This window comes from Choloepus didactylus, chromosome 2 (assembly GCF_015220235.1).
Source record: "Choloepus didactylus isolate mChoDid1 chromosome 2, mChoDid1.pri, whole genome shotgun sequence".
In the NCBI taxonomy this organism is placed as follows: domain Eukaryota; kingdom Metazoa; phylum Chordata; class Mammalia; order Pilosa; family Megalonychidae; genus Choloepus; species Choloepus didactylus.
The window spans coordinates 246187397-246209759 of record NC_051308.1 but is presented as its reverse complement, the minus strand read 5'-3'; the positions used below and the strand labels follow the sequence as shown (position 1 = coordinate 246209759).

The following is a 22363-nucleotide window of genomic DNA, read 5'->3' as shown; positions in this document are numbered from 1 at the left end:
CCTTGAGCAGCATTTTGGAGTTTAAGGTCATATACGCTTGGCAAAATACGGCTTTCAGTTTGGAAGGAGAAAGGCATAAAGGGCATTTTGGACACGAAATAGCTCTTTAAAGCAGCATTTTGATGAGTTAAGTATAAATAAATCAGAAACACACGGATTTCATTTCCTTTAAAATACCCGCGGGCTCAAACACTAGCGGAAAGAGGGCCTGGCAAACGGCGGTTTGGGAGCCCGACAAACCCAAATATTTTGAAAAGGTTCCTGAGATGTTTGCACCCACGTCCCCTCCTCTGCCCCCTCCCACCAGTGCCCCGTGGGCTCCTCCCAGGCGTCCCCGATGCACGGGCCAGTCGGTGGGGAGCTGCAGCTGCCACCGCCAGCCTCACAGAGTGGCCGCAGACTAAGAGGACACACTACACACATGTGCACGTGTCGGTGTGTGTCAGCGTGTGCACGTGTCTGTGTGTGTCAGCGTGTGTACACGTCTAAATGTGTGTGCACACATGTGTCTATGAGTGTGTCAGAATGTTCACGTGTCTGTGTGTGTGTGTCCGTGTGTGGTGGTGTGTACACACGTGACTCTGTGTCAGTGCATATCAGTGTGTACACGTGTCTATGTGTGTGTGTCAGTGTGTGGTGGTGTGTACACACGTGACTGTGTCAGTGCATATCAGTGTGTACACGTGTCTATGTGTGTGTGTCAGTGTGTGGTGATGTGTACACACGTGACTCTGTCAGTGCATATCAGTGTACACACATCTGTGTATGTCGGTGTGTGGTGGTGCGTACACACGTGACTGTCAGTGCGTATCAGTGTGCACACGTGTCTATGTGTGTATGTCAGTGTGTGTCAGCATGTGCACATCTGGCTGTGTCAGCGTGCCTTGGCATGTGCATGTGTGTATGTGTGCATGTGTCAGTGTGTGTCACACGTGCATGTGTTACTGAGTGTGTGCATATGTGTGTGTGCCTGAGTGTGTGTGCTCCTCCATGTGTGTGTGCATTTGCGCACACAGGAAAGTAAAAGCAAAGAAAATCAGATAAGAGCTGCAGCTCTGTGACTAAGAAATGCTAACTTTATTTTGGTGTGGAATGGAAAAAAACCAATGAGAATCCTGACAGGAGGAGCCGGAAAAAGGCCCAGGCTACAGCAGGCACTGGCATGGAGTCAGTCGTGTCTGCTCGCTCCCCAAACACCTGGCTGCCCGCAGGAAACCCAGCGCTGCCCCAGAAGCATGAGGTCCCGTGAAGGCCCCGGGGGGCGGCGACAAGGGGGCAGGTGTGGGGCCCGGGTGGGACGCTGGCCCCGGGCGCTGGCGGTGCCTGGCCGTGTGTCTCCAGGAGCAAGATGCCCACTCGGTGGGTTGTTTCCTCTGCGCCCGGGGGTGACGGCAAGGACTCTGGAGCAGGGGTGTGAGCCAGGACCATGGCGGGCAACTGGCCCCCTGCCCCCGATGCGCCCGCAGGGAGGTGGCATCCCAGGGCCCTTTGATGAGATGCCTGAAAACCCATCACCTTCCTCCCTGTTCAAAACTAGGGGGTGGCGGGGGCTTGAGGTGCTGGGGACCCCCGGGCGTGAGTCCCCTCGGCTGTGGCCGCCCCAGGTACAGCAGGAGCTGGTGATTTTACCTGGAAAAGCTGGGGCAGGTGGTTGGGTTCACCATGTTTGCACCACCATTTTACAAACCAATGCCATCTGGAGCCTCCAAGGGGAATTTGGAACCTGGCAACGGCGAGGTGCCATTCCCAACGCACTCCCTGCCCTTCTCCAGGCACAGGGACAGGACCCGGGAGCTGCGGTTTACCCGGGTGTGCAGTGGACACACCTGCCTCGGGGAGGCCTCCACAGCTGCTCGCTGGCCCCTCATCCAGGGCGCCCGGCCCCCTACGGCCATCCTGGTGTCTGCGAACCCCAACAGCCCCTGCGGAAGTGGATAAACAGAAATGCCGTCCACCAAAGGCTGCTGAGATGTGTTTCCCCACAACATTCCTTTTGGCATTGGATTAGGAAAAAAATCCATGATCAGTATCCCAAGTCGAATTTTGAGATTTTCTGCAGAATTGGGCTTGGAGGGTTTAAGAAAAAGCTTTCTCACCGCACCACCTCCAGACATGTAATAAAAATAAGAGCTTCCGCTCCTGACGCGGAAAGGCTCGCTGCGGGCTCCGCTGGGCCAGGTGCCTCTGCAGGCTGCCTTGTGCTCCAGCGCGGACGGCCGGGGAGCCAGAATGTTCCGGCACTTCTCCTAATTGTACGGCCCGGTGCTTTAATCAACACTCAACGCCTTTTCTCTTTAAGGCCAAGACAGAACAAAGCTCCAGATCACTAATTACACAAATACAGTGTCTTTGGCTAATTGGATTGGTTAATGTCAGCTAATAAAGCACTTAAAGGATTGGTGATGTGGTGGGAAAGAGGCAATTCATAAGTTTAATAATAGGCTAATGACTGCCGCAATGGGGAGTCGGCAGCTGCCACGCGTGCGGACACGCATGTCAGGTTGCGCTCATCCCCGGCCCCTCTCGGGGCGTCCGTTACACGTTAACCCCTTCCCGGGAGCCGGCAGCACCCCAAGCTCCTCTTCCCCCTTGGGGGGCCTTCTGACCTCACCCCCAGCCTGCAGGCCTTTGGGAGCCCCGGTGGCTGCTCGGGGAATTTAGACACTAAAGAAAACTAAAGCCCGGTTGTTTCTGTTATACATGAAAGAGACTTTGGTGACGTGACCAGGAGCAGGGGCCGGTGTCCGGCATCCTTCGTCCTTGTCGTGAGGCGAGAGTTGTGCTGTTTCGCTCGGCGACCCCGGGCACGCTCCTTGACCTTCGCGGGCCTCAGCCAACTGAGCTGGAAAATTGCGTAAAAAGATTGCGGTGCCTCTCCAGCCCAGAGCTGCCGGGCAGAGGTGCTCGGAGGTGGCTGAGTTACAAGCCGCGATCACAGCCGGCTGCGGGACATCCCCTAATGGTCAGGCCGAAAGGAAGTGGAGGCCACGGGCCCAAAGGCAGACCTGAAACTCCAGGCCCTGCTCTGGGACCAGCTAGGGGAACGCAGGGATCGGTGCCCAGCGGCTGGCTCCCGCTCCCCGGTGCCTCCGATTCTCTAGCAACTCCGCTGTGGGGAGCTCCTGTGCGGGGGCCGGTGTACCCCCGAGCGGGCCTGGCTCCCCTGGGTGAGCAGTCTGGGGACACGTGCTGGCCAGCGGTGGGCTCCACACCCTGGGCCACCCACCCCATCGCTTCCACGCACTGATGGCGTGGTCACTGCGTGGCCAAGTCCATTCCTCCTCCAAGCCTCTGTGTAGAGATGTGGCTTCCCTGGTGTTTCCCAGGTTTTGCCATTTTGTCTAAGTAAATGTTTTTCACTGGGGAAAAATGGGGTCTTCAAGACAAGCAAGAGTTGCCCGTCTGGGGCTCTCCCTGAGATGTGGCAGCTCTGGATCCCCCGCGGGGACCACCCCCTTCTGAAGGGGTCCCAGGGAGACCCTGGCCCCATGCGTCTCCCTCCTGGAGAGAGAGCCTAGAAAGGCACCGAGCATTTTCGCTCCCAGGCTAAGAGAGGAACTCGGGATGGGCCAGCAGGCTGCAGAAAGGGGGCTGTCGTCTCGCCCCAGCAGCTTAGAAGCCACAGCTGGCCCTGGCGATGGACTTGCAGGCCAAGGAGCGGCCCCCACAGGCCTCGGGGTCACTTTGTCCCTAACAAACTCGGGGCGTCCTCACCCAGTTGCCCATCCCAGCAGGCAGCACAGTCCACCTCTTTCTGCTTCTCAGACCTTCTGTCTCTTTTCCTTTGTCCCGCACGCCTGCGCTTTATACCCTCCTCCACACCAGCTCTCCGGGGACACTGCCAAGTTGGGGTCCCCTGGTCGGTTTCTCCCTTGCTGCCCGTTGCTCCCTGGGCACACCCTGGGACCCCTGCAGCGACCACACGCAGGAGGGCTTCAGCTTTTTTTTCAGTCTTTGGGAGAAGAGAAAATAAGCCACGCTGCCGAAACACTGCTCTCCAGCACTGAGAAGAGGGTCTCAAAAATCCAAGAGTTTTTCTCTGATTCTTTCTTCCTGGTTTGAATGCTGTGGCATGTGCCGCAGTGCCCGTCTTGACAGCCAGTTTAGCCGGTCTCGGGGAACCGTGATAAGTGCTCCCACAGCACGTGGGGCGGCGGGTGAGCAGGGGGCCTGGCACCCTGGTAGAGAGAAGCCCCTTCCCCCTCCTGACCCAGCCCATGCATCCAGGAGACCACCTTTGCCCACACACGTGTGGGGTATAATTCCAGAAAGCTCCACGGCCACAGCCTGCCCAGATGCTGCCAGGGAGATGCCCAGAGGCGGCTCGTGATGCACACAAGCTGCAGCCCCTCCTGGGGAGCCCCCTGCCCCTTCTTGAGATTGCCCTGCGAGAGGACGGCCTTGCTCAGCCCCAGCTTCCTCCAGTGCTAATGGGGGTCATTTCTCTGCGTCCATCCTGCAGACAGACGGTGACCTTGTCATGTTAAACTGACAGCCACTCCGAGCATCAAAGCGCCACATCCCGCCCTCTCCATCAGGGCTTCCAGGCCGCGGGGGACGCGTCCTGCACCGCGGGGTCAGAGTGGCCATGGAAACGGGTTTCCATCCAGCCACCTTGCCGGCCTGGAGAGTAAGTCGCTCCTTGAGGCCATCCGTTCTTACTCCTGGCAGCTGCAGGAAAATCAGGGGGGACGGAAAAGCACTTTCGTTTATCCTTCAGGACACAAAGAGGCGGGGAGCAGCAGGTTTCTGCATTTATCCCGGTGCATGGGGGGCACGTCTTGCAGGGATTTGGGCTGCTGTGGAGAGAGCAGTTGCTACCTGAGGTCGGCTCGCAGAGCAGGGCATGAGGGCCCTGCTCCCTCATGTGGGAAGCAAGGAAAAGTGGAACGAAATCACACCCCGTGTGCAGAAGCGGGGAAGTGGGTGCCACTGGGGTCTCGAATGCATTAACGTATTTCCATGCACTTCCGGCATTGTCCCTGCGACCCCAGGCGGGTGTCTCCCCGCAGCCGTCTGGGATTCCCGGATCACTGCAGCGCGGTCGGGAAGTGAAATCCTGAGGGGATGTTTTGGGCAGAGGCCGCCCGGCCCTAAGGCCTCCCACGGGCACCTCTGGGGGTCTCGTCCGACCGACCTGCCTTTGTTGATAACTTCTCAACGTGCTCCCCAGAAGGCGGTGATGAGGGCTCAGGTTAGAATGGCCTTTGCTTCCTGAGACCTGCCGGGGCCTGGCAGGGGCTTTGCCCGTGATGCCATGGCCCCGGACTCCCAGGATGAGCCCCCTGGGCTGGCACTGGAGGTCAGGGAGAGCTCGGTGGCCTCCGTGGTCCATAGACCCTGGGTCAGAAGCTCAGTCAGCTCCGGCCTGGCTGCCGGGCTGCCCCAGAAGGGTCTCAGGGATGCGTCTGGAGGCAGGTGTTCCCTTGAGCATTTGGAGACTCCCTTCGTGACCGCTTTGAGAGCTTCTCCTTGTTGGGAAACCAACGGGGGAAAAGAGAGCAGAGCGGTTGCAAACTGCTTCTAATTTCACACCGTCTCTTCCTCAGGGGAGGCTGAAGCTGGGACTGTCACCTCCGTGGGGCACCCGGTGTGGCCGGGCCTGCAGCTGTCTGGGGGATCGGGTGTTCTTGGGAACCCCACTGCGCGTCTCGCCGGCTGCCCTCCTCTGCACCTGCGTGGGCTGGGCTAGGCGGCTTCCAGACGGTTCCTGGGGTGACGGCACCTCAGACGGAGGCCACTGAAGCCTGGGCCTCGCGGCGCGTCTCCTGCGTTGGCAGAGGGCGCAAACTGCCCTGGAGCCCGTGTCCCTGCCCTGCCCGCCTGGGGCGCTCGACGAGCCTGTGGGTCTCTGGCACACAGCTGGACGACCCCCCAGGGACCGGAAATCTCCTTACTCCGTCCCCCTTGGAGCCCCCATGCGTGTGCCGTGGGCAGGGATAGGCCGTGCCTTCTGGAAAAGGCCCGATTGTAGATAATTCAGGCTTGGTGGCCCACACACGGTCTCCACTGCGTTTCCCATTTTGTTTGTCTTTCAGCTGTTTAACGAGAAACCCTCACTCGGCTCGCAGACATCCCAAAACAGGCGGCCTTCGGCTGTCCCGAGACCGGAGGAGGTTCTGCCTGCCTCCTCTCGCCCCCGCTGGAGGTTTGTCCCCACAAGAGGGGCTTGTCCCAGTGCCGTCATGACTTCTGGGAAACTGGCTGGGCCCGTTGTCTTCTGCATCTTTTTCCCCGCTGGGTCGTCGTCAGCCTCCTGCCCGTCCTCCCAGGCGTTTGCAGCCAGGTGGCGGGTGAGCGAGCCGAGGTGCCCGGCCGGCGGAGGGAGGGCGGGTGCTGGGACACGTTGCGGGGCTCAGAGCAGGCAGAGCCGCGTCCGTACTGGGGTCCTCCGCACACTCTGGCCTCGCCCAGAGCTACCGAAGCTCAGGTGGCCCCCGTGGCATCCCCCGCAGTCTGCCCACGTCCCGGAAAGGCCAGAATTCCTGTGGGATTCTCTCCGCAGTGTCCTCAGTGCCCCTGCCGCTGAGCTCAGCCCTGCCTGGAGATGCAAAGGGGGAACCCGGGGGGTTCGCTTGCAAAGCAGGGGCTGTGAAGGAGTGGGCCAAGCCTGGCTGGTTCCATCTGCCCCCCAAGAGCAAATCCGGCCCAGGAGGCTCAGGGCCGTGGTGGCGGAGGTGCAGCTGATGCAGGCTTCTGAGCTGCCATTTTTCACAGCGGATCAGCTCGGAATTCCTCGGCACAGCTGTGCCTGTAATTTGGGTCCCATTAGGAGAGCGTGCAGGATTGTTTGGCGGCTCCCTGCCTCCCACCGCCCCCACGCAGGGTGGTCTCGAGTTAGCACGGCAGCTGCGAGACCCCACAGCCCTCCTCTCGGGACCCCATGCCTCCCCCTCCCCACAGATTGGAAACATCCCCCGTGGGAGCTGGGCCCAGCTCCTTTCTCATCTTCGCACTTGCCTGCCCCCAGGCTGAGCGCCCCCTCCTAGTGCTCCCCCAAATTGAACTGTTCCGGGGAGGCCCAGGGACCCTGCACGCCCGGCTGTGTGGCGGCGGCGAGCGCGTCAGCCTGTTGGAGCCCCGGCCTTCTCAGGGATCGGCGGGGTCGCTGTAGGGTGGAACCAGGCAATGCGGCCGTGCCCTTACGGGGCGCCCCAGCCCTGGCTTGCCTATCACCACCATCAGGAAGGGAGGCCGCGGTCCTTCCCATTTCATGGCCGGTGCATTTGTGGGGCCCAAACGCTGGCTGAGTGAAGAGAACAACAGACCGGTTCGTGCTTGAGAACTGGACGGGGACAGAATGTGGTCAGGGAAGGGCCTTGCCCCTGGGGCCGACCCTGTTCCCCGGTCCCCTAGCAAGCAAAAGCCAAAACCCATCTCTGTTCTGCAGCCTGGGGTGACGATGCTGGCCATCGGGGCTCCAGCCAGGAAGACTCAGCCCCAGAGGAGCCGGGCGGTGAGCTTCAGGGTCCCGGATTCTCCGGCTTGTGTGTGGCCGAGTGGCTTCTGTGGGATCTCTGTGCCTTCTCGGGCACTTGGGGTCACTGAGGATCATTTGATGAGCCATCGGTGCACGGGGTCAGGTCAGAGGGCGCTCTGACGGGGTCAAGATCAGTTCTGTGACTGGAAGGGGTTGAGAATAAGAGACGAATGTGCTTGAGAGCCCATAATTGGCCATGTGAGTCACATCCCCCCTGTGGGGCAGGCTCCTCGGCCGGCTCTTCTCCCTTGGTTTCCCTCCCGTGCTCACGGCCCAAGTAGGGCACTGGGTGTCATGGCCTCATCACCATGCACGAGGGACAGGCAAGGTTTCCAGAAGCCGGGGAATGGCCTGCGGGGGTCCGAGGACGGACGCCGCAGACCTCAGGTGGTGAGGGGGCTGAGCCCGGTGTTGTATAAGCAGATGTGGGAGTGAACAGAGCATGGAAGCCGAGGCGTCCCCAAAGAACGAGCCGCGTCCCCTGCTGTTGGGAGCTCGCCTCTCAGAACGTCGGGGCATCCGTAAGACGCAGCGAGTGTCAAGATCACAGGGAAAGCCCACTCCCCGGAGGCTGGCCGGACAGGCGGACGTGTGCCTGGCGGATGTGTGCTCGGGAGGCTCCCCCTTCGCTTCTCTGGACAGTCTGCCGTCCCTGCTCACTGGCTCCCCTGCAAGGGTTTGCTAGATGGGTCAGGGGTCCCTGGGTCACGTTCTGTCCTTTCGGAGGAAAGAGGAGCTCAGAGCCAAGGCGAGTGGCTGCTCTGTGGGCTCCTCAGAGACTCCGCCCGAAACACACCCTGCCGTCTGCGGGGCCTGCCCTGGGGTGGCCTCAAGTTCTCCCCTCCAGGAGGGTGGCCCAACGAGGGGTTTCCTGGGATGGGGGCTCTCGGTGCTAAACCCAAGGTGGTGCCGGGCAGCGAGAGGGTCGGTTCCCTGCCTCCGTCCACGGGGAGCTGGCCCCTGCCCGGAGCTGCTCAGATCCCGCCATCAGCTGCCTTCAGACCTTGGTGCCAGAGACAGGGTGCAGCGCCTGCCCCCCACAGCCCAGGGTCCTGCAGGGCCCCTCAGTGATGCCCGGAGTGTCCCCCAGGGTGGCCCAGCTGCTGGCCCTGCAGTGACCACAGAGAACTGCCCCAGGGCACAGGGCCTGAGCCCTCAGACGGGGTCGCCGCCCCCCGACTGGACACGCTGGCCGTGAGCTGCTGGAGGCCCGGCAGTTTCCGTCCACCTTCCTTCTCGGAGGACAGGGCCGTGGGGTGCACCTGGAAGCACCTGCTGGAGCAATTTCCTGACTCGTGTGTGTTCCTGGGCGGCGCTGCCCGGGGCCCCCTGCCGTGCCGGCTCGGGGGCCCCGGAAGGCATATGGTCCAGGAGGGGGGCGCAGAGGGCTTTGGAGGGAGCCCCGTTCCCCAGGGCTGCGAGGGGCCCCAGCGAGTGGTCACGGAGAAGCAAAGGAAGCAGGAAGGGGTGGGGGCTTCGCAGCCGGCCGTCTCACCCAGAGTCACTGGCTACCCAGCACCCTCCATCAATACCCCGTTTCTGGCAGAGGGCAATGTGGGGTTTCCTTTCGGCCCCCGGAAGGCTCAGCCAGGGCAGGTGCCCCCGAGTCGGCAGGTCTGGGCCCCCCAAGGCCACGGCCCGGCTCCTGGCCTGGGGCTTCTCTCCTCTCGAACCCAAACCCTCCAAGGGAAGCTCGGGGCGCAGACTGAGGCAGCAACAGCCTTGCAGATCTCTCCCCTCAATCCCGGGGCTCCCACGTCCAGTCCTGCGGCTGGATACCGAGAAGCACCTGGGCTTCCTCAAGCTTCACTTTGCCAAGCTGGGAGTTATGGCTTGTCACGAGTCATTGATTGGAGGCGCTGCCGTCACCCACACTTGCATGATTTACACCCACTTCCTCCGGGAACATCAATCTTCCGGAAGCAGGAGGAGGAAGCCGTCCACCGAGGGAGGCTGGGTGCAGGGCTGGGCGTGCAGCTCCGCCGGGACGGGGCCTGCCCCCCATGGCTGATGGACACTCCGCCAGCACGGCTGCCCCCGCTACCCCACACGCGTGCTCTCTGCTCCTCGGAGGAGGGGGGGATCCCGGGGTGGCCGCAGCTCACCCAACACAGAGCCCTGGAGAGGCACCCCATTCCAAAAGGGGACCCCGAGATCTGGGGCTGCCAAGTGCATCCTGGCAGGGGCCCCCTCTGTCTCGGTACATTCCGGAAGGCTGGGATGGAGGGGATGGGGGGCGACCAGTGCCCTTTCCTCTCCTGAGAGGGATGGCTTAGGGCAGGGGGTGGAGGGCAGAAACAGCAGGGGTCCCTGCAGCCCCCCCCCCCCACAGGTGACTGCACCCCCAGGGAAGGCGCCAGCCCCGGCCCCCTCTGTCCACGTCCCCGTTGAGTTGGATGCAGATGGCCAGTCATGGTCATGGTCATCCCTGCCTGCTTCGCGCCTGGACAGGCTGGGGGTGGGTGGGACGGGAGGTGGGCAGCCCCCCACCGAGGGCTCCGAGGGGCCTCTGTCCCTCCAGCTGCCATCTGCTCGGGGGGAGCCTCTCTGCCCCCCACATTTACACCAAGGTCAGCTAAGGAGCATAGCCTGGGCCGACAGGGTGGTCTGCAGTGAGAAGGGAGCCCTGGGGCCAGGGTGTCTCTGGGGTGTCTCTGGGTCCTTCCTAAGGGAGCTGCACCGTCGCTGTGGGGTTCTGGCTCCGTTGGCTGCCCGGGTGCCCTGGTACCGCCGCTTCCCGCCTTCCCTGGGAGGAGCTGCTCTGCCCTCAGCTGCCCCCGGGCCCCCAGGCCTCCATCCTTGCAGAGGGCTGCCTGGGGGTCAGTGGGGCTGAATCTTGCCTCCATCTCGCCGGCCTCGCCAATGAGCCCCTCCTCGCGGGTGACGCTCCCGAGGCAGCCATGCCAAGGAGGCCCAGCAGGTGCCCAGCCACCCTCGTCTCACGGCCGGCCGTGCAGTGGCCCCAGCTCCTCTCCCCAGGCAGGTCCGGCTCAGCCGCCCGGAAGGCTGGACCACTCCCTAGCGGTGATGGTCGCCCTGCCGCCTGCCTCTGCTCCACGCCCACCCTCCACCCACCAGCCACCGCGTCAGGGCCACTCGCCACCCTCAGCCCGGCCTGCCGAGAGGCCCCCCGAGGAGACCCCGAGGCCTTGCAAGCCCAGGCCCTGGCCTCGACTGTTTTCTGGGCCTGCTGGCTCCCTGCCTGCCCCCTCGCTGTGCCCCCATCCCCAACACCTCTGCCCACTCACCCCCAGCACTGCCCGGCCTGGGACCCCCCTCTCCAGAAGGAGCCAGGGCTCATCTGGCTTCATTTAGTCACTGGCAGCGCGGATCTCTGGTGCCCTCCAGTTCTTCATGTTTATGTTGAGTTGAGGCGGGGGGGGCTCCGTCTGTTGTCCGGCTCCGGAGTTGCTCCTACTGGAATAAAGGCCCTGTCCGTCCTTTTCCCAAGTTTCCAGTCACTGTCCCCGGGTGGTGTATACAGAAGGCACTCAATGGCTGCTTGTGAAACGAAGAGACAAAGGGAAGCAGAAAGCTTGGCCTCAGGGGACCTGGGAAAGAGCTCAGACCCTGAGCCCTGAGGAGAAGAGGCCTGGGGGTCATCCATTCACTCATTCACTCATTCATTCATTCATTCTGTGAAAGAGCAGACGGGTGCGAGGCCAGCCTCCCCTCCTGACACGGCGTCCAGGCAAAGGTTCGTGCATCCTGCACACGGAGAGCTGCCAGCGGACAGATTGTTCTTGGAACATCTGAAAGCGGGTGAACCGTGCCCAGATTCAGGTTTGTGCAAGGCCAGGCTGGCCGGGCCCACGGGGCAGGGCAGAGCCGCGTGTGGAGAAAACTGTCCAGGCGCAGTTTGGGCCGGCGGCCAGAGCAAAGCGGAAGGTAGGTCCGGAGGGACACCCAGGAGCTGAAGCTTCATTCCCGTGTGGGGAGACATCAAGGAAAGCCGGCCTGGGGCACGGGGGCCAGCTCGCTGTCCATGCCCTGGACCCCGAGGCCGCACGGCCCGTGCTTGGCACAGAGAATAGGGTTTTGCTGTCCATCCTGCTCTCTCCACACGTTGCCCATCTGGGGGATTCTCTGCAGGGATCCGAGAGCACCCTCCTGGCTGAGGGTCCGCCGTGGAGGATGGGGCAACAGCCAGGGGTGGGGAGGAGGGGGCCGGGGACCGAGGGTGGCCGTGGAGGAGATGTGGGATGAGGACTACACACATGGGGGGAGCCAGTGTGGGCTTTGGGGAAGGGTCCTCTGGAGGAGCTGGGGTCCCTTCTCCCACCGTGCCGCCTGTGTAAATATTTCCTTTAGGAGTCCAGAGAGAGCCTCCATTCATTGGCTAGATCCCCTCGCAAAGAACTGAGAAGTATCTGTTTAGGCATAAAAGCTCAAAACAGGGTCCAAGGGCCTTTTAAAAAATTGTCTCTGTAGCTCCAACAGGGTCAAGCTGATTTTTTTTTTAATGCAAAAAATAAATAAATATCCACCCACTCCCGGTTGAGAGCTCAAGAGTTTGTGTCAACACCACAGAGGCTTGCTCCGGGAGCCGGGCCGGGTCGGCCGGTGACTAACTGCCCTCCATGGTTCCTGTCTGCACCGCCAGCGGACCCCACCCGGCGCGGCCCCGGCCGACGGGGCTGGAGCAGACACTGAGGGTGCCTGCTGCCGGGAGAGGACTGGCCGGGCCGGGCGTGAGGCTGCGTGAAGCGTGGGCACCGGGCTCCTGGTGGCTGCGGCGTCCACCCACCGGCCTCCTGCCTGGCCACAGCCGGAACCAGGACGGGCAGCGCCGAGGGCCGCTCCACCGCTTAGCGGTGCCCTGACCTGCACCATCTTCCTGCAGCGCAAGCCTCATCCCCTGTCTACCAGCCTCCTGTGGGGCCGTCCAAGGTGCCCGATGGCCCTGGGCAGTGGGGCTCCCCCGCATGTCACCGGCTGCTGTTGTGCCGTCACCGCGTCCTCACTTCCACCGCAGTGCAGTGTTGATGCCAGGGAAACAGGCGGCAATTGCAGGGCTTTGATCTGGAGAGGAATTAAAGGCTGAGATTGTTCTTTGAAAATGCCAGCATGCAAGGAGGGAGGGGCGCTGGGGGGGCACCCCTTTCCAAGAATGAGTTTGGAAAATAGCGGTTCGGTGAGGTCCACTCTTGGCACGTTGGCCCGACCTCCGGGGCCTGTCTAGTTGGAGGTAGGATGCTCCTGAAAGTGCAGGATGCGTGGATGTCAAAGCGGCTGACCACGGGGTTACCAGCTGCTGTCGCGACTCCCCTGCCCAGTAAAACCCTGAGTCCCCGGAGCCCACAGGGGCTCCCAGAGGTGTCCAGAGTGAGGCTTGGGGCCGGGGTGTCCCCGGCCCTCCCCATCATGGCAAACCTGCACGGCCCATGCAGGGCACCCTGCGCCCCCCACACCCAGTCCACAGTGGGGTCCCCTGGGGAGAGGCTCTCGGAACCAGCTCTCAACAGGCACGCGACTCGACGCGCACGTGCCGGCCCCGGCGGCGGCTTCAGAGCCCGGGCAGACCCAGGAGGCTCCAGGGCACGGGGCGGGGGTCACGGCAGGGCCCAGCCTCCCGGTCTCAGCCGACCCGCAGGGGCTCTATGTCAGGCCCACTCCTGCGCCCTCGGTTTCCAGACCTGCCTCGAGGCCGGGCACGGGCTGGCCTCCCCCTGGGGTGGGTTCTCTGATACTTCCATCACAGTTTACTCTAGAGAGAGAAAAACCTTCTGGGATCCATTCGTGTCACCCGGAAAGTGGGGGCCCCTCGGGAAGGCGTGCCAGGACCCTGGAGCTGTGAGCTTATGAGATGCGTGTGTGTCGACTCTTTGCTGATTTTTTTGAGAACAGAGGGTAATTATTTTGAGAGTCAAAAAAGATGTTTTGACCAACTCCACTTAGCTAAATCCTGGCACTGATGCCCGAGAGAGAAGCTAAATGTTGGAGGTCAAACCTCTATTTTTTTGGCTAAAACTCTCAATCCAAACACACCTAGTACTTCTGCCAGGGTGCGGAGATGGGGCTCGGAGCCTCGAAGGCCGCTGCCAACGGCTGACGAGCCAGCGGCGCGTGTGCCGAGGGGCTAAGCTAGCAAAATAAAGAGGGTTTTCAGCAGAGCAGCAGCTTTGGCCGGGGGAGCGTGAGGCTGAAGGACTCCAGCGGGCGCGTGGCCGGCAGTTTTTTCCATCCGAGGTCGGCGGTGGGTGAAGAGGCAGAGTCAGTGACATGCACACCTGCCAAGGCGGCCACGGGACCCAGGGCGACAGGAAGGCGGCTCAAAGCCCCCCAAGCAAGAGGACGCCCCTTCCTCAAAGTCACTGTAAAAAGTTTAGAATAAATACATAAATACATAAATATTTTTTAACTTAAAAAAAAGTCCCTGGTGCGTGCTTCTTTTGGAGGGGGGCACGGAGGGCATGGGTCGCACTTCATGTCCCCCACCCCATCTGTGTCTCGGGACAACGGGTGACAAACACCTACACTGGCTCTCCCCAGTCTCTGGTTTCGGCGACACTCGGAGCGGCTCAAACACCCAAAGGAAAAGGAGCAAGGCAAGAGGGCGAGTCCCCCCACGGCTCCGTCTGTCTGTCCTGCCTGGCGAGTCGCGAGCAGCATTGTGATGTCCATCTGGACACCTCCCAGGAGTAAGAGCTGTCACTGAGCCTCCGTGCGGAACTTGCCGGACCCTTCTGGAAAGGGCGAGAAGGGCCTCACTGTGGCCCGGCGATGCGTTGACTGGGAGGCTCCACCCGGCCAACACAGGACATGGCACTGGCCGCCCCCTGCCCACGGGCTGCCGGGCATGGCCGGGCCTGGACAGGGGCCAGCAGAGCCGAGGGGCGGCCAAAAGCCGAGCGGGGGGCTGTGTGGCTGCCCTGCCGAGGAAGGAGTCCTCTGACAAGTTTCAGCCAAGGTTTGCTCATGGGTCAGGCGTGGCCGGTGCAGGGGACGGGGAAGTGGGTGGACGGCGCAGCACAGGAGCCGGGTCTTCAGGGAGCTGCACCCCCGGCCACTGGCCCACAGAACCCGTCCCACTTCCACACCGCGGGGACCCAGCAGCGGCTGCAGCATGGCCCGAGCCGTCCAAGAACCTCCTCCCAGCTCCTTGGAGAGGGGTGCCCGCCCTGTCGCGGGTCCTGGGGACCCGGGCCTGGCTGCCTCTCCTTTTCAGTGGGAGCTGCAGGACCCTCCCCGAGCCCAGGGCCGGGTCTCGGCTTCCATGCAGCATCCTTGAGAGCCACCCCTTGGTGTGGGGCGTCATTTCCAGGATGCAGCTTCCAGAATCTTCCAAGAAGACTAAATCCCACCCCTGCCCAGTGGCTGTGCGGCCATGAGCAGCCACCTGCCTGGTCCTTCTCTTTGCCCAGGAGGATTTGCCTCGGGAAACACCCGGAGCTTTGGAGACGACCAAGGTAGTGCCCACGGAGCCTCAAAACCTGCACGTCGGCAGCCACCACGGCTGCAGCTCCTGATGAGCGGGTTCATGGGAGGCAGAGGGAGGAAGGGGTGGGCTGCCCCAAATCAGAGCCAGAAGGCACCCGAGCATCCCCCTGCAGGTGCCAGGCCTGGAAGGAGGAGCCCCTAGCTGGGTGCAGGCGCGTCCACTTGCGGCTGATGGAGAGCTCGAGCCACAGACCTGCCCCGTGGAGAAGCTGGGCTGCCGGGGCCTCCCCGGGCCGCCGGTCCTTGGCAGTGACTTTACTCTTCTGCAGACTTGGGGCCACTGGACCCCAGGGTGATGCACGTGCCCCCCTGGAAGCTCAATTACACCCCAGAGCGTGGGGAAAGGCAGCCAGCAGCAGACGGGCCAGCAGCAGATGGGCAGGGGTCAACGGAGCCCAGAGGCGAGGGCCCGGGAACCTGGCACAGCCCCCCTCCCCGGCGCCTAGGAGGCCCCTCCCCAAGCCTCTCTCAGGTCGCTGGTGCTGTGGCCAAGTGGCCCCCCCAAAGGCCTCCCCCCGACGGTTGAGGGGCTGCATTGCCATTTATGCAGGGGGTGGGTTGCCGCCCGCCATGGGAGCAGACGCGAGCCAGGGCCCTGTGCAGCCAAGGCGCCAGCGGGCAGGCATTCCTCCAAGAAGTCCCCGGCGTGTCTTGACATGTTTGTCGTTCACTCGGGGGGCTCTGCAGGGTCGTGTCCTGGGAGTGCCCCTCCCTGGTCTTACCCCCTCAGGACCCAGGACCACTGGACTGAGCATCCAGCTGGCCTTGCCACTCAGGCCTGCCCACGGCCGACCCCGGGGTGGGGGCTTCCTTTTGACCACCTCGGTGGAGACAGCATGAGAAGCGCGAGGGGCAGGTGCCAACGGAGTGCCAGGCGGCAGCTCCCTCGTCCAGCGTGGCCCATCTGTGCCTTCATCACAACCTGGACGGAGCAGGGGTCAGGCCGACTTCCCAAGAAGGACCTCCTTGCGATGGCTGCTCCCCTTCTGTCTCCTGGGGCCTTGCCAAATACTGAGCCTCCTGCAAAAAAATTGAGAAATTTCTCCTTGGGGTGAGGGTCGCCCACTGGCAGGCGAGTAGTTTGGAGAAGTCATGGGGGCATCTCTCATTGAGGGGACCCCACAGTGCACAGTGCTGTGCCCCCAGCCCCACAAAGGATCTCTGGAGCAGGCCCCCAGCCCCGGGCGTAGGTGGGTACGGGAAGCACTGGGCCCTCCCGAGGGCCAGGCAGTGCCTCCCTTGTGCCCCCACAGCTCCTCCAGCCAGCCACCCCGGCTCTGCTCCGGGGGTGAAAACCGACAGCCAAGGGGCAGAAACGGGGACCCCTGCCCGCCGGCTGGACCCACCCCCTGCATCTGAGGCTGCCGTCCTCTCGTGGCCTGGCCAGTTCCCTTGTAGAAACATCCCTGGGGTGTCCTTCTGGGCCCGTCCTTTTCTGTCTCATTCTCTTTTTCCACTTATAGCCACTTTCCAAACCAGACTTTCAGAATCTATTAAAAGAAACAAAATCCCAACTTGCTCCGAATGCTCAGCGTTTAAAGACATGACTTTCCGCCCTCACGGCCGAGCTCAGGCGGGTTGGCCGGGGCTTTGGAAGCCGCGTCCCCGTCCCCTCACCAGGCCGGCGTGGGCACTGGCCGACACGCCACGCGGCGCTTATAGTCTCTAAGAGCAGTCGTGTGCTTTGGGGGAGAGAGGCAATAGAACTGCTGGTTTTGATGTCATTTCTGATTTTATCTTTTAAATATTAGTTTCAATCTTGGTTTTGATTCTTATGGAAACAATATTATGATTTATATGCGATTTATATGCGATGTACAGCACTTTCAACCCAGAAGAAAAAATCTGATTTATGTGGCTAATTGTTCAGTTTGCTCAGCTTATAAAGCACTTAGGGACCCACCCCTGAGGAGGGTTTTAAGAGCAGAAGCCAGCAAAACGCTCGGCTCCAAGTGGACAATTTCAGGGCAGAAGGATCCGGAATAGCCGGCACTTTCTCTTGCCACCCTAGGCCCTGTCCACAGACGTTCCCAAGTCGGTGGGACAGGCTGAGGGAGGGGCAGGACTGCCCAGCTGCTGGGGAGCCCTCCCCCGGGGTACCCCAGGCCACTGCCTTCCCTGTCAGAGCCTGGCTTCCTTTGAGGAGCTGCCTCTAAAAACCAGGGAGAGATGGCCCCTCCTGTAGGAAATCAGGGATGTCACTAAAGGGTTAAAGTGCTGCCGCCCGAGATTTGCCCAAGGAGCCGTAGCTGGGAGGTGGCATCGGAGCCCCTTCTGCCAGTGCCAGCCGTGCCCACCCAGGCTGCAGCGGCCCCTGCCCCTGCCCACTCTCTCCGCCAGACGCAGCCTGTCCAAGCCCCACCTCCTCAGCTGGACTGGAAGCCCCGGGAGGGCAGGGACCGGGTCCCCACCCTGCCAGCCCCCGACCCAGGGCTGCACACAACATGGGAAAGTCGTCTCTCAGCCCGTGCTTCCGGATTTACTGGTGGATTCAGGGGCAACGAGGAGAGTCCATTAAACGCCTTGACGCGTCCTCCTGCTCCCCACGGAGCTGCTTTCACAGAGGCGGCCTGGACCCCTCCGCGGCTCTCTACTCTGCCCAAAGTGGCCCCTTCTCTGCGATGGCGGCCGTGACGGCCCAGCTGCGTCCCGGGGAGGTGCGGGGCCTGAAGGGGGCTCGCCGTGCTCGGCAAGGAGGGCCGGCCCCACTGGGCAAAGGGCCCGTGACGCGTGGGCACCGTGTTTCCTACCACGCGGAAGCGCGAGGCCTTGCCCTGGCTATCCCGGAGAACGTTTGGCTCTGCCCCCACTGTTTATAACCCACCGCAGCTTGAGAACATTCTGTCAGGAACTAACAACCGCTTTCAAAATTGTTTTGCAGCAAATCCTGATGGACTCGGAAATGTCGTCACAGGAGGGCTGCATCAGAAAGGTAGGACGGCTCGTTTTGTGCCTTTCTCTCTCCCTGCCCCCTCCACGCTCTCGGTCGCTGCCTCTGCGAGTTCCAGTTTGTGCGTGTGTAGTTTAGGGTGAGAACAAGGCATTGTCTGTGGGAAAATGCATCCCTAGAACAAAAATTCCAAGGCAGTCAGAGCAATGTTCGTTGCTAGTGTGCAAGTGGGTGGGTAGTGGGTCCAGTCCCTGAAACATCCCAATTCTTGAGAATGGGGGTGAACCCAGTACTCCCAGCTCCAGGCCATGCAGACATAGTAAAATTAAATGAACCCAGGTTTGTTTATTTAACTATCTTCACCGGATACTCACATGAAAAGAATACGGGGGAAAGAACTGGCTGCAGACTGAACAAAGGTTTTGGCTGTACTAATAGCTTCCAAAAAAGGCTCAAGTGTCGTGTTAAATAAGCAAACCATTAGGTCGAAAGAAGAAGCGCCAGCGTAGATGTTACACTACTTTGCTGACAGATGAGGCGTGATAGCTGATTGACAAACATTAGCTCCAAACCATCCAGCGAGCAAAACCTGCACAGAAAATGCACACGTCCCCGGCCAAAGGTGCACACACAGAGATGCAGACATAGCTCTGCACTCGTGCTACAAGTCTCGGCCCCAGCCAGCGGAACCAGGTCCGGAAATGACACCCCAAACCTTGAACCCACTCATCAGGCGGAGCTCAGCCTCCACCGAATGTGCACACCGTCCGACACGCACACGCGCACATGCACACACACATGCACACACAGCCACTTCTCTCTTATTTTGGATTTTCCAATAAAATTAAAATAGCTTTCTCTCTCCAGGCTCCTTTGCTTTCAAGCATTGCAAGATAAAGCAGAGTGTCACATTTAATTATAACCCACCCCGGCAGCGACGGGGGGCATGGCATGGGTTGTGAAGAGCGGTGAATCAGCGCTGAGTCATCCGGTTCCTAGCAAGTGCTATTTTCTTAATGTCAAAATCACAACTGGATCTTTCGGCACAGAAGGGGCACTGAAGGGGCACTGTCAGCCTTCCAGGCAGGGAAAGCCGAGGCCTGACTGAGCAGTCCAGTCATTGAAAATGCCCCTTCTTAGCTCCAGAAGGGAAGAGAAAGCAACCGTGCTTTGCGGGTTCGGCCAAGCCTTGCCGAGGCCTCTGTGTGCCCAGCTGCGTGGTCTGAGCGGATCGGCCCGGGGGGGCTCTCTTTGGGGGAGAGGGGTCTGCTGCTTCTCTTCAGGTTGAGCCCTGGAGATGTTGATTGGGGGGATTTGTTTGGAGAACACTTTGCAATGGGAGGCATTTCCCGAACACACGGCAAGATCAGGCGGGGACCCCTGGCCACGGGGTGAGTTCTTACCTGGGGCGTCCCCACAACTCTCACGGCTGTGTCTGGTCTTGGGGGGCCCTTTGGTCTGAGGTGACGACGAGCACGAGGTGGCCGTTCCCCAGTTCCCGTTGCCCAGGGAGGCTGGGGCTGGTGTCCCTAAGACGTGGCCGAGTGCTCCGTTAGGGAGACCCAACCACAGTCCCCTGCCCTCCCTCTTTCTCCTTTCCTGCCTCTTTGAATAAATCCATATTTTCTTAGAGGATATAAAGCAGCAAACAACTTTAAGCAGCTTTTCCATATTTCAAAGCGTTGCAACGTTTCACATCCTCCTAGAGGGGAGCTGAAGACAACTCGTCTCTCGACTTCCAGCGTGAACACAAAATCTCCATTTTTCCCACCAGAAATGTGTCCCTGGACCCTCTGACTTCCTCCCTGACAGTGTCTCCGGAATGCGCGTCGTGGCGGTCGGGCGGGCATTTAAAGGGGGTAAATTTATGGTGGGCAGTCGGGTTTTCCAGGCCGGTACAGAGGCCGAGGCAGAAGGTAAAGAGGTCAAGTCTAAATTTAATGGGTCGTGAAGAGGCAACCGCTGGACACTTTTGAACCAGAATAAAAAGATGGGCGTCAGAAGCGGGCGTAGCCGTCGGGGCTCCGGGAACAGCACAGCTTTGTGACTTGGGGAGAAATGGGGGGAACATGGGGCTTTGTCTCGCATCCTCCAGTGGTCGGGAGGCTCTTGGGAGCTGCCCAGGCCTGCGGGCAACTGCAGGCTCCGTCCCAAGGGACACAGCCCTGGGAGGCTCGTCGTGAGGGTGGGTCAGGCCCAGAGTAGACGGGACCCCCGGCGGCCATCTCTCCCTTCCCTTCCACAAACCCCACAAACCCCACAAACCCAGCCTGGCATACGGAGGATTGAGGGGGTCTCCTGGTCATGGAGGCGTAGGGGCAGCCCTGGGGCCAAACTTGCCCAGCTCCCAGCCAGCGCCTCTCCCTTTACCACGTGACAGACAGGGGGGCTGCCTGGAGGAGGTGTCTCTGCGCCGCTCGCCATACCGAGAAACCGCACACGGTGACCCACCGGCTCCCGGGACGTTGCAGCCTCATTGGTGTTGGGGCCTCAGAAGTTTGCCCACAGCCATGGTGGTGGGACGGTAGAAAACCTAATCCTGGTGCTCAGACCTGGACCCAAAGTTATTTCCCCAGACGCTGTGGGGGACGCAGAGGGGATGGGACTGGGAGAGACAGGAGCCAAAAGTCATGGGCAGATGGATTCACACCCAGTAAACGGAATGTCCGTTTGACCTTCCTTCCAAGAGAAAATCCCACCCTACAAATAGAAGTGTTACTTAAGACTGTGGATAAGAAAAATATTTTTAAAATAGATAACTCTTCACATGAACCGGGTGCTGTTTTAAGGACTGCGCCAGTGAATTCCTTGGTAATGGGACAAAGACTCTCAGTTTCTTTGAGTTTGGGGTTTATGCTGACGGCTGAACAGGACCCACGCTTGGCAAAGTCACGTGCATTTGGGAGCTTCGCTGGGTGGCCATGCACCCGACATTTGCCGTCGGCATCTCCGAGCTCAGTTATTCCATCTTTAGGGGAAGGCTCTTGTCCTCTTCCTTTATCTGCTTCAATGAAATGTAACAAAAGTAAATTAATTCAATCAGTGGATTGACAAATGGGATGCAGAAAACATGGCATTTGGTGGGAAAGTCACGGTTATAAATCTTAAATATTAGAGACCCAGGCGTGCGGGAGGGGCTGCAGGCACAGCTATTCAGGGTCCACAGGGCGGGCAGCGAGCCCGGGAGCCTGGTGGGACCTGCACCCGGGGTTAGAGCCCAGGACGGAGGCAGGGCCTGCGGCTGTGAGGCAGGGCTCCCTGTGGAGTGACATTGGCGGCAGCCTGTGAGAGCACCAGGCTTGGCCACACTCCCAGGAGGGGCGGGTCAGCTGCCAAGGCTCAGGGTCTGGGGGCCCCGGTCCCCACCCCTCACCTGTCCCCTGCTTCCCCTCCGTCTCCCTGCACCCCTGCTTTCCTCTTACCCCACGCATCCTGCACCCACCTGTCTCCCACGTCACCTTAATCTGCCCATCCCCAAGCTCTGGCCCCTGCCTGGACCCGCTCGTCCACCCCACCAGGCCCTGTCTTCCCACACCCGTCCCCAGTGCTTTGTGCAAAGTCACTTTGGCCGCAGGTCCACGGCCTGTGCCTTCTGCAGCCGCGGTGACCAGCCCTCGGGGCCGCTCCGTCCAGGAGACCCTCTGTTTCATCTCTGTTTACTTAGAGGGAAAGCCGGGGGCCCGGGGCGAGCAAACATCTGCGGGAGCTAATCTGCCCGGCTGTCCATCCATCACTCGCCCGGCTCCCTGGAGAGCCGGCTGGAGCCGGTAATAAAAAGGCCGGGGGAAGAGGCTTTGGGGACGAATAAAGAGCCATGTTAAGGGCCTGCTGAAAATGGATGGCAGACATTGAGGCTCAATGGCCGTCTTATCAAAATCCAATAGGATAGACATTTGGCAAAAGGCTTAAATTTATTCTTTGACTTTCCGGAGGGCTTGAATTTATCCGTTAACAAGAGTGTGGTCCACCCGGGGAGATGGTATCAGCTAAAAGAATTTTGATTCAATCTCTTTGGTGATATGAAAAGGGTTCAGTGCCCCGACAGCCTTTTGCTTTTGTCCCACTTTATCTTGCTTTCTTTACCATCTTGAAAGGGAAGGATGTGTTAACACAGCACAACCGGGAGAAAATGCAAACAGAAGGAAGTTACCTTTTTCTTTTTCTTTTTTTCTTTTTCTTCTCCTCGCCCCAACCCTCTGGGAAAAAAAAAGAAATCGGGAATTTGCATCAGTAGGGCTAGGACCGGGGAGCTGGGGAGCCGGGGAGCCGAAATGGTGCTTCAGTAGCTGCAAAAACTTGAGCCAGGCCAGTGCTCAGGGCAAGGGCTGGCATAAGCACAAATGAGGTTTAGAGGGAGGGTCAAAAATAAATTGAGCTAATAAAGTCATACTGCTGGAAAAGGGGCTGCTGATGGGCCCATAAATCTCTCCCCGTTATTATTGCTGGGTACAAAATGCTACAGGTCATAGAAGTCATCTGATAGCCCAGCCCTGCCCTGTCCACGCAAGGTGATGGATTGGGAATTAGGATAATCTGTGAAATGATTATTTGGA

The 22363-nt window shown here is 60.4% G+C and overlaps 1 protein-coding gene across 6 annotated transcripts in view; it reads left to right on the top strand.

The window, feature by feature from the left end:
- PRDM16 (PR/SET domain 16) overlaps positions 1–22363 on the top strand; it is a 346584-nt gene that overhangs the window by 147276 nt on the left and 176945 nt on the right. For all 6 annotated transcript variants that reach the window (XM_037828713.1, XM_037828715.1, XM_037828711.1 and 3 more), the window contains exon 3: positions 17802–17852. In XM_037828713.1, the coding sequence (XP_037684641.1) occupies positions 17802–17852 (51 nt within the window). The remainder of the gene's footprint in view (positions 1–17801; positions 17853–22363) is intronic.